The sequence below is a fragment of the Pyrus communis genome, chromosome 5 (genome assembly GCF_963583255.1).
Source record: "Pyrus communis chromosome 5, drPyrComm1.1, whole genome shotgun sequence".
Classification (NCBI taxonomy): domain Eukaryota; kingdom Viridiplantae; phylum Streptophyta; class Magnoliopsida; order Rosales; family Rosaceae; genus Pyrus; species Pyrus communis.
This window is the reverse complement of record NC_084807.1, coordinates 24,411,136-24,425,366: the sequence shown is the minus strand read 5'-3', so window position 1 is coordinate 24,425,366 and position 14,231 is coordinate 24,411,136. Positions and strand designations below refer to the sequence as shown.

General features: G+C 37.9%; 2 protein-coding genes across 3 annotated transcripts; one reads left to right on the top strand and one right to left on the bottom strand.

Annotated features, from left to right (window-relative positions):
- The first annotated feature begins 2,163 nt into the window (after window positions 1–2,163).
- Window positions 2,164–3,157, top strand: LOC137734461 (nuclear pore complex protein NUP88-like). Its single transcript, XM_068473722.1, has 2 exons — window positions 2,164–2,965; window positions 3,113–3,157. The coding sequence occupies exons 1-2, from the start codon at window positions 2,288–2,290 to the stop codon at window positions 3,155–3,157; spliced, it is 723 nt and encodes a 240-aa protein (XP_068329823.1). The 5' UTR covers window positions 2,164–2,287.
- A 1,142-nt stretch (window positions 3,158–4,299) lies between these two features.
- LOC137733747 (3beta,22alpha-dihydroxysteroid 3-dehydrogenase-like) lies at window positions 4,300–9,743 on the bottom strand. 2 transcript variants are annotated; one of them, XM_068472921.1, is made up of 8 exons: window positions 8,865–9,736; window positions 7,427–7,576; window positions 7,028–7,273; window positions 5,435–5,521; window positions 5,156–5,234; window positions 4,963–5,069; window positions 4,725–4,858; window positions 4,300–4,484 (listed from the first exon to the last, which is right to left on the bottom strand). In XM_068472921.1, the coding sequence occupies exons 1-8, from the start codon at window positions 9,381–9,383 to the stop codon at window positions 4,367–4,369; spliced, it is 1,440 nt and encodes a 479-aa protein (XP_068329022.1). In that variant the 5' UTR covers window positions 9,384–9,736; the 3' UTR covers window positions 4,300–4,366. The 2 variants fall into 2 exon arrangements, with proteins under 2 accessions (XP_068329022.1, XP_068329023.1); XM_068472922.1 differs by lacking the exon at window positions 4,725–4,858 and having other exon boundaries at window positions 8,865–9,743.
- Between the last annotated feature and the right edge of the window lie 4,488 nt (window positions 9,744–14,231).

Below are 14,231 nucleotides of genomic sequence, written 5' to 3'. Positions count from 1 at the left end.
CAAAAGTAAAACTCTTTGTTACATTATGTTTTTAGTACTATGTTTTATAATGTTGACATGAGAATTGACGTTAAATTATAAAATAGCAGAGAGTCTCTTGCATTTCTCCAATTCTAATATTTGACAATCTAAATTTTTTTTATTAAAACTCGACTTAATGATATTTTTCTTCTCAACGTTGAGATAGATTTTAAATTCAAATTCCAAAATGTATAGTGTGTTTGTGTTTTTTTATTAGTGCCGCGCGCGGCTCGTGTGGCGGGTGGCGCGTTATAAATGAAGAGCGTGCTTCTATATTGCCCCCCCCCCCCCCCCCCCCCCCCGGGCAACCCACCCGGGCGTGCACTGCAAAACAAACGACGTCCTTCTATATTGCCCGCCCCCCACCCCACCCCCACCCCCACCCGGGCGTGCACTGCAAAACAAACGACGTCTTTCTCTCTGTTTAACCCCGTGTCGTAGTTTTTTGAAGCAAAACCAGTGCGAAAAGAGCCTCCGCGACTCCAGAGCTCGAAAGAAAGGGACTGATAGAAAATGAGGTACAACTTCGACCTGCGGGCGACGGAACCGGAGACGGGCCGGTCTCCGACGCCCCGAAGAGACGAAGTGGAGTGGGTCCCGCTGCAGAACCACCCGGTCTGCTCATCCTCTCCGGTCCACGACTCGACCGCGGCTCGGGCGCCCAGAAATCTCTTGGCCTGGGACGGAGCGTCTCGGCTTTACTTCTGGGACACCGATAAGCTATGCCTTCATCGGATATCCATTCGGCGAACCAGACCCGACTTCCGTCAGCGCTGCTTCGCCTTCCAAGGTTTCCTCTATTTCCCTCATTTTTTTTAAACTTCAATTTATTATATTCTGTTTGGTTACTGAGAAAATTGAAGGATAAGAAAGCAATTGCAATTACTTTCCTTGCTTGGATTTGATGATAACAGAAAGTGATGATTTTGAACCTATATTTTGTATAAGAATTGAAAAATAGTTGAAAAGAGAATTCTTTTAGAGCACTTCCATCGGAGGCACATTAGGCCGGCACCCAGATAAAAAACCAGGCTGGACTCAGTCAATCCACTCCAACCCACAAACTTGCCTGGCACCCAGCCCAAGCGGGTCTCCAGGCCCAACCCAAACTTGACTGACCGAGGGACTGGCCCCTTTTTTGTTTTGCGCCTGGCGCGTGGCGTTCACGCGGCCGCGAGTACCTGACAGCTGTTCAGAGGGGGGGCTCGTGGCGGAGGCGCACTCACATCTCACCCTGGGTGGCGATGTGGCCCACTGTTTGCCGTTGGATTTCCAACGGCTAGTTTTTCTAGACCGTTGGATTTCCAACGGTAAAAAAATTGAATTTCAGTTTTGATTTGTACCATTCGATCACAGATTAACGGTCCAGGTTTTTCCCCCAAATCTTATCCGAAATTAAAACTATTTTATTTATTTATTCTTTTATAAAAAAATTTAAAATATTTTAAATGGGTTGGGTGCCAGCTCATTTTCTAGGTGTGAAGATTGTTTGTGCCAGCGCATTTTTTTTAGGGGTGAAGATGTTTTAGCCTATTATTGTTCATTGGGGTATATTACTGTTCACTGAGTGGATAAATGGGCTGGGTGCTGGCGCAAAATCTTTAGGAGGTGGAATTGCTCTTAAAGATGATTGCGAGATATGTTTCTTACTTATTTTTAAATGCATTGTTGATGATGCTCGTAATTTGATAGGTACTGCAACCGGATGTAAACCTCGACTTTGCGGTTCATAAAATATCGATCAATAGGGATGAATCAGCATTGCTCCTTTCTGGTTCGAGTGGTCTATCAGTTATGTACCCTTATGGGCGGACTTCCAACAAAGGCATTGCAACCATTTGCAGGTATTATCGGAAGATGGCAATACGTTATTATTTTTCATTTTCATCTTAAAACACGTTCTTTGGGTTGTCTTAGAAAGCAGCTTTAGCTAGGAATAAATTGTCATGGTGGTTTAGACTATATATTGACATGTTCAATCATGCTTAATTTATGTATTAACTTCTTTTGCAATACCTGCACTTAGAGAGTATGGAAACTTTTAGAAAGAAAGAAAAAAAATATAGTAAGGCGCAAAATATTGGGAGTCCTCTTTCTGATCTTTCTCTTGGAACACAATATTATTTATTTTGTTCCCATCTCCCCTTCCCTCGCTATCAAAGTTATCATCCTGATTTTTTATTTTAGATTTTGATGACAAGTTTGTGCCTTTTATCCGAGTACTTGCTCTGGAAATTCATGTGCTAGCCTGTGTTCCCTTCCCTCGATGTCAAAGTTATCTCCCCCTTCCCTTGCTATCACCTGTGAACTTGATCAACCTCTTGATAGTACTCTTTGGTTGGGGCTTCCTCCCCTTCTGTCGAGATTGGCTACTGTGGATCTGGCTCTGCCTAGGAAAGCAAAGAGTGGTTCTCTTATTAGGATGTTTACTTATCCCCTGATGTTGGAAAGAATTAACACCCTTCATGATGGAGGGTTAGATTCAATAGTGTTGCATTATCTTCCGTTTACAAGTCATATTAGTGGCAAGAACCAGACCATGAGAACTCCTTCAGTGCATCCTGTTCTAAGCACATGCCAGGGAGACGACCCCTCGCAATCTCCGCTATCAGGTTTTGTGTCATTATCAGATTCATTTGGCTGTTCATGGATTGTGGGACTCACTGTTTTGCAAGAATTTATAGTGCTGGAGGTGAAGGCTTGGTACCTATTGCTTCCTCTTCAAGTCGATATGGAGAACAATTTTCTTTGCCTTGAAGGACCAAACGAGAAATATATGCCAAATCTTATAAGCAAAGAACTCCTAGTTGGACTTAAGGTGGTTCTTCTTCCTCAGAGCTCACCAAGGTTGCGTTCTCTTTCTGCTGATTCTATTGAAGGTCGACCAAAGCTTCATGAGTACTTCAGAAGCTTTCATGAATATTATGCAGAGTATGCACATAAGGTAAGAAGATGCCAAGCAACACACATACAAACCATGTTTAGTTGTGTCAAAACTACCTTCTTTCGGGAAATGGTTCCTTTTTTGTTGCTTTATGAACTTTTCCTCCAATTTTCTGGACCCATCTTGAAGACGATAATTGATGACCAGCATGCTCGCCTAGGTGATGCACAACAGAGGCTTTCGCAAGTTTAGGAGAAACAATCAAAACTGAAGGACAGAATTGATAGTGCAATCCAGATGCACAATCTTCTGGAGGAGCACTTGAAACGTTTGAGGAACTTGCCTGGGCCTCATAAGAAACCACCATCGAGAGCTGAGCGGGAGTTGAAGTCGGAGCTTGGTAATCACCTGTTCTTCAACAATTACTGTACTGATATAGCTTTTTCCATAACAAATGAGCTTAGGAGTTATGCACTAGTTCGTAGTCAGTAATTTTCTGTTTTCCCATTTTACAGGTTCCCCAAATCGTCATGATTCACTCCTGTTTAAGTTATTAGCCTATACATTTTTGGTTCTGGTGGTTTCATATCTTGCATGGCCAGCACTACTTGTTCACTTTTAACATACATTTTTTGTTGCTAAGCAAACCACTTCTCAGGAGTTGAATTGGATGAATTACGTTCTTCCATCAACGCTGTAACTGCAAGGTTGAGAAGGCACACACAATCGCCGAAAAGCAATGCATCAAACCAACGTCGGCCGATAGCAAGGAGGAAAGATCCTGTGCAAGAATCTCAAGTCTCCCATCTGAAATCCTCACTTGAGAAACTTTCACTGCTCAATTGAAAATTCGAAAAGATGCTGAGACCTACTTTGTTTCTGAATCTGTGATTAAGCTATGGTAACCCGGATGTACGTTTTGAACCTATGGCGGTGCACGGTATGTCCTTTTATTAAAGACGGTGCCATTTTGAACGGTATTGCTCGGCACGCCAAGTGTAATAATTTTGAAGCTTGAAAAAATCTCTCGCTGGTGTGCCAGGCACAAGCAGAAGAAGGGATCGAAGAGGAAAGTTCGCGTGGATTTTACACTTATTCATGGATAGTTTTTGTGTCGATTATCTTTTTCCTTTTTAATAATTAAAGCGCGTTAAGATAGGCTAAAACCTAAAAGACCTGCAAATTCTCCAATCAACACCTACTAAACCTAAAGGTTATTACAAACTAATCCATAAATTAATTAATTAAATAAATTTTAAGAAAAACTAATGAAAAGAACTTGAAAATTTTGAGTTTTAATGATAAGGGCAAAATAAAGGGTAAAATGAATAGCATCAGGTTTGACTTTTTAGTGTAAAAATGTGGTTTTTCGTTAAAGTAAACAGTACCGTGGCTTTTCGTTAAAACTCTCTAAATTTTATTGGGTTGGAGATCAAGGGTTATTACAGCTCTACTACTACTTTACTCTTTACATTGCCCATATGACACATTGTTCCTCCGCTGCACATTGATCGGGTACCTCTTCTGCGTCCTCGTCGTCGGAAAAAACACCAGCTTATCTTCCTCGGCAGGAACCCAACTGCCAAAATTAACATGAACAATTAGCATAGTTAGTTTGACGGGAAATATGCGCAAATACAACTAGCTGCAAATGTTTACTCAAAACTAGAACCGGGAAAACTAAACAGACAATAACCCGTATACAAAAAAACACTGTTTCATGCCGCTTTATTACCATTTTAGTGTCCCTGAAGTTTTACTTCTGAGTAAAAATTTGTTACTGATTCTATTTATGTGGTTTACGTTGTACTTTGCATACCTAAAACGAGTGACTAAGTGATGAAGGAAGACGGAGATTTCTACTCTAGCAAGCTCATAGCCGGGGCACAGCCTTGGCCCTCCTCCAAATGGTGTGAACACATTTGGTGGGCTTGTGGTCGGACCAGATTTGTTCTACAAAATCATGTTTATGATAATTAATTAGAAATTGAAAAAAGTAAATAAATAAAAGCATGAGTAAACATAATTATTAGAGGCAAAGATGTATAATTAAGTACCTGCCACCTCCATGGATTAAAAGTTCGAGCGTCCTTGAAGTGATCTTGGTCTAGATGTACAGCACGAAACGATGCAAATACCTTCCATCCTTTAGGGATTGTGTATCCTGTTTTTAGTATTTTCCACCGATTAAGAACTTGTAAAATATTTAGTTTCGAATGCAAGTTGTTTACGTGGTACGAAGGTTGTTACCTTTAATGTGAACGTCCGTCATTGCCCGCCTAAATATCCCGCTAATTATGTTTGCAACTCGCAATGTCTCGTTGACAACCTAAACATAGACAAAAAAGTCGATCAACTTTGAAGAATTAGAGTCCCGCAAGTCATAAATACGTTTGGCACATTGTATGGATCTAAACAACAACCTCATGCGATTTAATAGTTCGTTATTAAAATCCGACGTTGTACCTCAACTTACTGAAGAGTTTAAACGAAGCGTAATTTCTAGATATTAGAATTAACAGTACTTACACATTGAGTGAATGGCATTGCCTTATAATCACTCCATTCCAGAGGCTTTGACAACAACTTTTTCGCCCTAATTTGCTCATGTTCTTCCTGCAACGTGGATTCAAAACTTCATTAGCAATTTAACATACTTTTCACCGAAAATATATAATGAAATAAAAATACTTCGTCTATTCAAGAAAGATAATGACCAGTTTATCTAGTATGGACCGGCGCATAGCACGAATTAAGATACTTCAACGTTAAATTTTTTGTCACTGTTCTAGATCTTAGTCCAGACTATGAGCCGGTCCACACTAGAACTTTCGGGTAAGGACACAATCCGAAGGTGGAGCTTGGAACATCACACGAGTGCAGAGACACCAAAACAATCCTAGGAATCGAAAAATGGTAACAAAGCTAGTGTGCTGACTCCATTACTACCAACCCCCTACCACTCTTTACACCGTTGGATTTTTGAGGTCCTAGAAATCAGAACCACCCGATTCCCAATGGCCCAGCTTTGGGACCCTAGGGTCTAAAAGCCATAAGGTAGGAGAAAGTAAAATGACGAAACACCCTCCCAAACCTGGTGCACCTGAAGCAAAGAGGCGATGTGGTCAAAAGACCGAATCTGACGAGAATCCGACAATATTTACAGCACAGTGAAGTGTGCAGTTTGTAAGGGAGGGAAGGGAAAGGACATGCCATCATTTTGTCCGTTGGTTTTATCAGAATGTTGTCTGACTTTTACATTCTCTACTTTTACTTTATTTTTTGACAACCTACCAACACTTTACGCTACATTTTCCTTCATTTCGCTAGGGCAATCTCGTCATTATAGGATTAAAATTAGGAAAGTAATTTTTGAACTTCTCCTCACGGTCGGACACTTTTTTTTAATTCGTTGTCCTGAGATTGAATAAATTGAATAGATACCAACATGAGGAAGAATGCTGAAGTAGAAAACGAGAGTAAATATTTCACCATCCTGAATTTATGGTACATTATGTAAGAAATGAGTAATACATGCATTGGTAGTAGAGCGACTGACTAAGGTTCATCTGTTAATTTTATGCACACACATCACATGCGACAATCTTTTTAGTTTACATATTTACGAGAATATGTTTTATTTTTTTAACAAATAATACACATCACATGCGACAATCTTTTTAGTTTAAATATTTACGAGGATATGTTTTATTTTTTTAACAAATAATATTATTTATACTAAAGGGAAGGGAGTGAATTTAGTCTCACAATAGGTTAGCAATGATATGGTTTAAACTCACATTTGGCGAGATTCAAATATAAGACCTCTTACTTACAAGTGAAGAAGAATACGACTAGACTGTAGTACTAAGTGACTACGAGGATACGTTATTAAGTTACATAATTATAAGTACGTAAATACGGATCTAATCAATTACACATCCATAGTTATCTAAAATAACTAATCCAAACAATGTGAATGGTTAAGGATTTAGATAAGAAAAATGTGGATGTTGAAATGCCTAACATAGTAACACGAACATATGATAGGAGTTGCAAGACTGGCAGTCCCCACTAGGCAAATAAAGTGAAGAAAGAAAAAGGATGTGGGTAGAATGGCACCTTGAGTTGAGCATGGGCCAGAGGTGTCTCCGTTAAGAACTTGACGGCAAGTGTCATGATTGTTGAAGTGGTTTCGTAGCCGGCCACCAGCAAAGCAAGCAAGAAATCCACAATCTCCTCGTCGGAGAATGCGGTGTCTCCGCCCAAAAGTGCGCCTAACATGTCCTCTTTTCTCTTCCCGGCTTCGCTCTCCTCCCTCCTCTGCCTCACTATCAAGCTCAACGCTTCCGCCACCTTTGTCCTAGCCTTCAAGTTCAAATTCCCATTTGATTAACTAATTAGTATTAATTACAATAATATTAATTTGATGCACTTGCTAACATACTCTAAATGTGTTTTCAAATAGCATTACTCTATTTACGCAATAAATCAACGCGCAAGAAAAAGAGAGGAAATTACAGTAATGGCCCGGCGGTAGGTGGTGGAAACTAGAGGCAAAGGAACGGAGAAGAAGCCTTCGATTAGTAGGACGTACTCCTTTCTTAGACTCTCGGTCCATTCATTTGGATCAAAGCTCATGAGTTGCTTCACTGCTAGTTCAAAAGTTATCTGCACGTAATTTAATTAAATAATTAATTAACTAACGTAAACTATAATTAATAAAGGATATAAAAAATATAAATCAAGAAGTATATGAGCTAGCATGAAAATGATGGCTCAAGGGAACGGTTTTATTTTTCTTCGCAGCCGTTTACTTAATTTCACTTGCATGTATCTAACCCAATCTAAGGGATCGAGAAATTTTTTAATGTGTTCGGAACACGAACGGTATACTAAATGTCATCATCCGATTCAATTTTTTTTTTCCAAGTATTTCTCTAATTATATAATAACATATGGTGTAGCGCTTTGTGTTCTGAGCATAATGAAAAATCTCTTCATTGGATCTGGTTACCTCCATTTCTCTTTGACATGAACGGTGAACCCAAGCATAACCATTATAAATTAATTAATCAAATTAAACCAACCAATGTGATACAATTAGTTCTGAAAATCACTTTTTATTAAAACATTCTAAACAAACTTTACCTTTGTCCTTTACTTTTTGAGGAATAAGAAAAAAACAAGTTCGTCAAATATCACTTTTGCATTTATAATAAAACTATTCGGATGCACGAAATTGACAAATTCTCAAACAAATTATCTGCAAGTATCCTTCTATTATAGTGGTAAAGAAAAATGTTGCTCTTGCACTACGAGTAAGTTCGAACTGTTGCTTCTTTAATCTAAAAAATTCTCTAGTATGAATCACTCATATCATATAATGAAAATGGATTCTCACCGGATCCTTTTACTACGGATCCTAGGAATCCCGTGATCGGGATTTTTTATCGTACATCTTGCAATCAGAAATTATTTTAAAATTTAAAATTAAATATAAATAATATCTAATGAAAATTAATTGCACGATGTACGATGAACGGTCAGATCACGAAATTCCTAGAAAAAGGATTTTCCTCATATAATTATACGTGATCTCCATCTATACTAATTAATTAATAAGTGTATCGATTTTAAGTGTCCAGATATCATCTTTGTATTTAACTCAATAAACGACAACAAGAACAAAAGCAAGAAAAGTTCACCAACTCCGCTATTTAACGGGAGATTTTTTTTAATCGTCCAGAATACTAAGCTGTACGCTATTCGTTTAGACCATGAACATATGTGTCTCTGTTCTGAACTGAAATACCTCCCATATTTAACATGTAAAAAGAAAACACCATTTTCTATTTCTAACTTGGTGAAGAAAATTAATCCTTTATCTTTTAAGGTCTTAATTTCGAATTCCGAACATGCCCTAATCCTATCTTAAAAAGAAAAGCTTGTACCCTACCTTTTTGGCCTCCTCCATGAGAAAGATCCGGTCGGCCCAGGAATCCATGTTGAGCCGGATCAACCGGTCTATGTCGTCCAAAAGGTGGTCCCTAATGATCGAAGAGTTTGCAAAGCTCATGGTCAGAGAATGCATCCGTTTATGGAGGCTGCCCTTCATCAGCAGCAAAGAGTGCTTCCCCATAAGGTTGGTTATGGAGCCCGGGTAGCTGCACTCGAACAGCTTCCCTTCGTTCTGCAAGATGAACCGATTGGTCTCCGGGTCGGTGGAGAACACGGTCGGCTCTCCAAACACGTGAGTTGTGAATAAGGGTCCGAACCGGTTCACGCGCTCGTCGATGAACGGTTCGGGGTTCTCAGTCTTGTAGGCTGAGATGAGCTGCAGAGTCTCCCCTATAAATGGTAACCCTAGATTCCCCGGAGGCAGCCTCAGCCTCCGGCACCTAGACTTTCTGAGAAATATAAAAACTAGGGTTGAAAGGAGAGAGAAAACCAAGAAAAATGAGAAGAGGAAATCCATGGAGTTTTTAATACTTGGGTAGACACACACAGTCGCTCTCTATCTCTCTCTACAAGCTCAAATTGTGTGTATATATATTTGTATGTATATATTTGGGAATGGGAGGCGGGCATATATAGAAAAAGGAAAGAGTGGGGGGTATGGAAAGAGATGGAGGGTGGTGGCGGAAGCACACGGATGGTTTCGAGAATCGACAAATGGATCGATGGATCTGATTTCGAAATAAGAATCTAAAGGAGGGGAAGAGAGGAGAGAAAGAAATTAATGTAGGATATTTTAGCATCTGACAGCTTTTTACAGTTTATTTCCTTTTTTTCTTCATAAAACGATATCGTTCCCCTTCTGTGTCTCTGCGGGATAAGAGTCGCGAGACTTTGTTGGGGAAAGTATGGGGTGGGAAAAGGAGAGGGTTGTTAGTTGCAGCGTGCTTCATGTGGTGATCGGTACGGTGTGAACGCGTTGCAGTGTCCATGTCTTGTCTTGGCCGTTTGATTGGGAGAATGGATTAGCGACAAAAGAAGGTGATCTAAGGATTAAGTATGGACAAGGATTGTCTGCCTTTTATTTTCCGTGCCCTTCTGTTTTATGTGGTTATTGTTAAGTTATATCAATATTTTATATTGTTTTTCTTATAGATATAATAAGATAAAAATGAATAGTAATATAAAATGTTAACGTGGTTTAATTGTGACCACACAAACAAGAGAGAACGGGAGGGCACCGGAAGTGGAGGGCAGACAATCCTTGTCTATTAAGTATTAGGAGAAAAATTAAAAGGATAGTTCTATTCATCTATTTTTACCTTCTACATATTTTTGTTAAAATTTTTTTTCATTAATCTCTTTAAGTTCATTTGATTCGAATGCCAAAATTTGAAAGGATTGTGTGAGAAATAAAAAGGAGTGTTTTGATATAGCTACCCAATTAAAATTATAGACTTATAAGTTTTCAGGATCACCCAAACGTAAATTTAAATACACTTTATTGTTGAGAAATAATAAAAAATCCATAAAAATGAAGCTAGTCGTAACTAATATCAATCTCATCACAAAAATACATTATTTGTTCTACTATAAAGTATATTGGTTTCAATTTACACAGCGTGCTGCTTGGAATTATTAAGCGCAAAACCTTCCTCATCATAGTATATACTCGCAAACAATAATAAATTAATGGTTTTCATTAAGCTTGTTAAAGAAACCCTCCTAACCATGTGGAAGGCTAGCTAATAATAATAAACCAACGCACATAAAACATAAGAAAACATTTCTTGAACATCAGTATGATTCCTAAACCAAATTCAATTTGTTTAATTTAGCCATTAATCATTTTTCATGTGGTGCAAATTTTTTTTAATATTTCTAAAGGTAATGCTGGGAAAATTAAATTTGTAGATCAAATTTTATAAACAAAATGACATGAAAGTTAATGATTGAATTATTACTTAAGTGTTGCTTAACCTGCTTAGTTTTTATTGGTAATTGATCATTTGATTTGCAAATTTTATCTACCTAGCATGACTCTATTTCTAATTATGAGTTGGGAAGATAAGCAAGTTGCGAGTATACCAACTCCATCCGAAGTTTGTACCAATTTTTTTTTTTTTTCGTTAAACGATAGATTTGTTAGATTAGATGTTAGATTAAGGAATCAACGAGGTTCAAACATATGCCGTGGTGTAAGAACAACACTCCTCTCTACCCAAAAATAAGTTTGTACCATTTTCTGATTCATATCTTACTACACAACCCATATATATATATATATATATATATATATATATATATAGACACACACACATACTACATCAAGTAAGGAAGGATATTAAAGTACATATATATATAGCACTTAATAAATTGAATTATATTCTCATTAAATATTATTTAATTTAGGTTTTGCCACTAATTTTTGTAGGAAAAAAAAAAAGGATTGAGGGATAGTAAGATTCAAGGGGTTGATGGACTGGACGACGTTGAAACCAAATTAATCAAGCTTGATTCTTATCATAAATGTTTGATAAATTCCTTTACTTGTATAGCAATTATAATTAATTTACAAGAAAAGAGATTCGAACTTATCTGCTAAAGTTATTCATCTTTAAAGTAATATACTAACATGAGTTTCTGAGAAGATAGAATGCGGCAATAAATAATCAGTTAATAATTTGCTTAAGTTGAGGTTTAATGTTGTCAAATTGGATGTCATCATACTAAACGCTAATTGTCCCACCCCTTCCAAATGTTTGACACATACTAAACCTCTACTAAGTTGATCTGAACTCTCCTCCCGGCAGACTGCAGCCACGGTGGGTGTGAACCCCACAATGAAGCTTCTAAAAAGATAAAGCGGACACGTGCATACAAATAATGATCAGTATGATGCAATTATAGGGTTTGGACTTTAATAAAAATGAGGTGATGATAACACATCACTCAATCCACATGGTCCCCATAAGGAACATTTGGCTCGATCGATCTTTACCCAGTGGACAAGTCACAGACTCATGAGATAATGATCCCTATGAAGCACTCACAAAACCACTGATTTTATATATTGGTATATGTCAAGATTTTCATGACAGAATCCCATCATGCATGTGTTTGTGTTGTGCCAGCTTCCCTACTCTTTTTGGTGATCACTTCAACTGTACGAACCCATACAACACACACATTCTTCAATCCCCATTAATTCATTGGTTTGATCGATGTCAAAGCAAGCTCTCTCACTTTTAAATATATCTTAAATATTTGTAGTCAGATCCATGGCAGTTCTTTCTTTTCCAGAGATCGTCTGTCATTCCTTATGAACTATATATCGTCATCATTGTTGTTTTAGAATATTTGTATGGATCACAATTATTAACTAGATGGAATCACATTGGATGAGTACTGCTATTTAAAAAATAGGCATATTTGTTGATAGGTCATACAAAGTTACTTATATAGTTATATTAGAGGGTGCATCAACATGTTAATTTTGATTAACGTCTTAACTATTATTATTACATTTGAATTATATGATTGTGGTTTTGTAATTAATTCATAACAAACAAATGGTATCAAGGGATAACCTTATAATGGATATAATGGATAACAGAACTGGTTTCCACTAAAAAATACGAGAAGACCTCAAAGTTTATTGGAATGGGATCCCATCCGGATCCAAATTATGGGGATCTTAGGAACCCTCACATCTTAGTCATTCATCGTGTATTGTGTGGTCAGAAATCATTTAACCTTTTTTATTTAAAATTAAACACAAATAGTACCTGACGAAAACTGATTGCACGATATACGATGAACGACTAGAATATGGGAATCCCTAGGATCCCCACAAGATGGATCTGGAGAGGATCCTATTCCAGGTTTATTGATTGAATAATATGAAAAATAACTAAACATAGCACTCTAAAGTATGCTTATATGATGTCTCTTATCTCTTGACTTTTTAGGAGTTCACATAAAGAAAAATAAAATACCAAAATTATTCTTAAAACATAAAATGATGATAAAACTTAGTAAACCACATAATCTGGTATAAAAGCCCAATATTTCACCGCAAAGCAATGAATTGTACTTGTGACGCAGTTTTCTTTGAAATGGTGGGTGATGGTCTAAATTGGACGGCAGAGCGCAAATATGCAAAACGTGGATTTTGTTGTTGAATTTGTGTGCTTCAATAATAAAATTCGATCCACCTTCTCCATGTTCTCATCAAAATCTTCTGCATAGATAGCTTGATTAGTGTGTATATATTTGTTGACTTTAAAAATTACAAAACATATGTGGCGCGCATGCCGAGTAACTAATAAGCTAATTACGTCATTTGGTTGAATGCAGGGCTTGCCAACTCGTCGGTCGAGCTCGGCCGAGGAGTAAAATTTGTTGATGTTGCGTTGAGCGCGTTGCTGACTTCTTTATCTTGCGACTACGGCCGAGGAAGGAACAAAGCTTGGCCTTTGGATTCTCAAGCCTGAAGCCAAGGCTGCTAGTTCTACGAAGTTCAACATCAAATTCGGCTTTTAGGGTGCCGAATGTAGTAACCTGGTAACACCTCACTTCGCTGAGAAGGCTAATGAGATGACCTCTGCCATTAAGGATTCGAAAATCCTTCTCGACCGAGACTTGGATAGATAACAAGTCGGCCTCGACGCAGTGCTGTTTATCCAAACTGAAGGTGGTTCGCAGTAGGTTGATTCTACAGCAACAGTGCTGTTTATCCAAACTGAAGATGTTCGTTGGTTGCCTTCACAGTGTTGTTTATTCAAACTGAAGGTGTGTTGGCGGAAAAAGAAAATAAAAAAAATCTCAAGTTGTTTGAGAGGTTTGCGCAGGGCAATTGTGTGTTGAATTGGAGATCCCTCGAATGTCCTCTGCCGCTTTGTATTTATAGGGACGTGCCTTGATGAACACGCTGTGAATTTGTTGCCGTGACTTAGGAGTATCCAATCGGAATAAATAATATTCCTATGAATATTATTCCAAAGGAGCAACACACTTTGATAACTGTCGTCCACCTATGATAACCATGCAATCAGATCAATTTACAAGCACATGGAACTTTTCCATAGCATTTTAAATAACCGTGCAATGTTTAGACCCATATTCACGTCCAAGTGCATGCATTTGGAATTACCATTCCAGATAATCTTCATTAAACTTCCATGTGGACTCCGTAAAAAGCTCATTTTTTCATGCCGTCTCATCCATGCAAACCATTTGCAAATCAAATGTCACGATGTGATCCTGATCACCATCATCCACCTACTGCATCATTTCACCTTTATCCAATGCAAGCATTGATTTTAAATGAAATTAATTCATTCGTAATTTGTATTGTCGCATGAGT

What these genes read in the sequence shown, in the direction of transcription:
- LOC137734461 (XM_068473722.1), top strand. Translation starts at nt 2,288, where the DNA reads ATGTCAAAGTTATCTCCCCCTTCCCTTGCTATCACCTGTGAACTTGAT. An exon ending in ATGCAGAGTATGCACATAAG is followed by an intron (nt 2,966 to 3,112) that starts GTAAGAAGATGC and finishes ATTGATGACCAG; the next exon opens with CATGCTCGCCTAGGTGATGC.
- LOC137733747 (XM_068472921.1), bottom strand. Translation starts at nt 9,383, where the DNA reads ATGGATTTCCTCTTCTCATTTTTCTTGGTTTTCTCTCTCCTTTCAACC. An exon ending in TGGCCCATGCTCAACTCAAG is followed by an intron (nt 5,522 to 7,027) that starts GTGCCATTCTAC and finishes TCCACGTTGCAG; the next exon opens with GAAGAACATGAGCAAATTAG. An exon ending in CAATGCCATTCACTCAATGT is followed by an intron (nt 5,235 to 5,434) that starts GTAAGTACTGTT and finishes GTCTATGTTTAG; the next exon opens with GTTGTCAACGAGACATTGCG.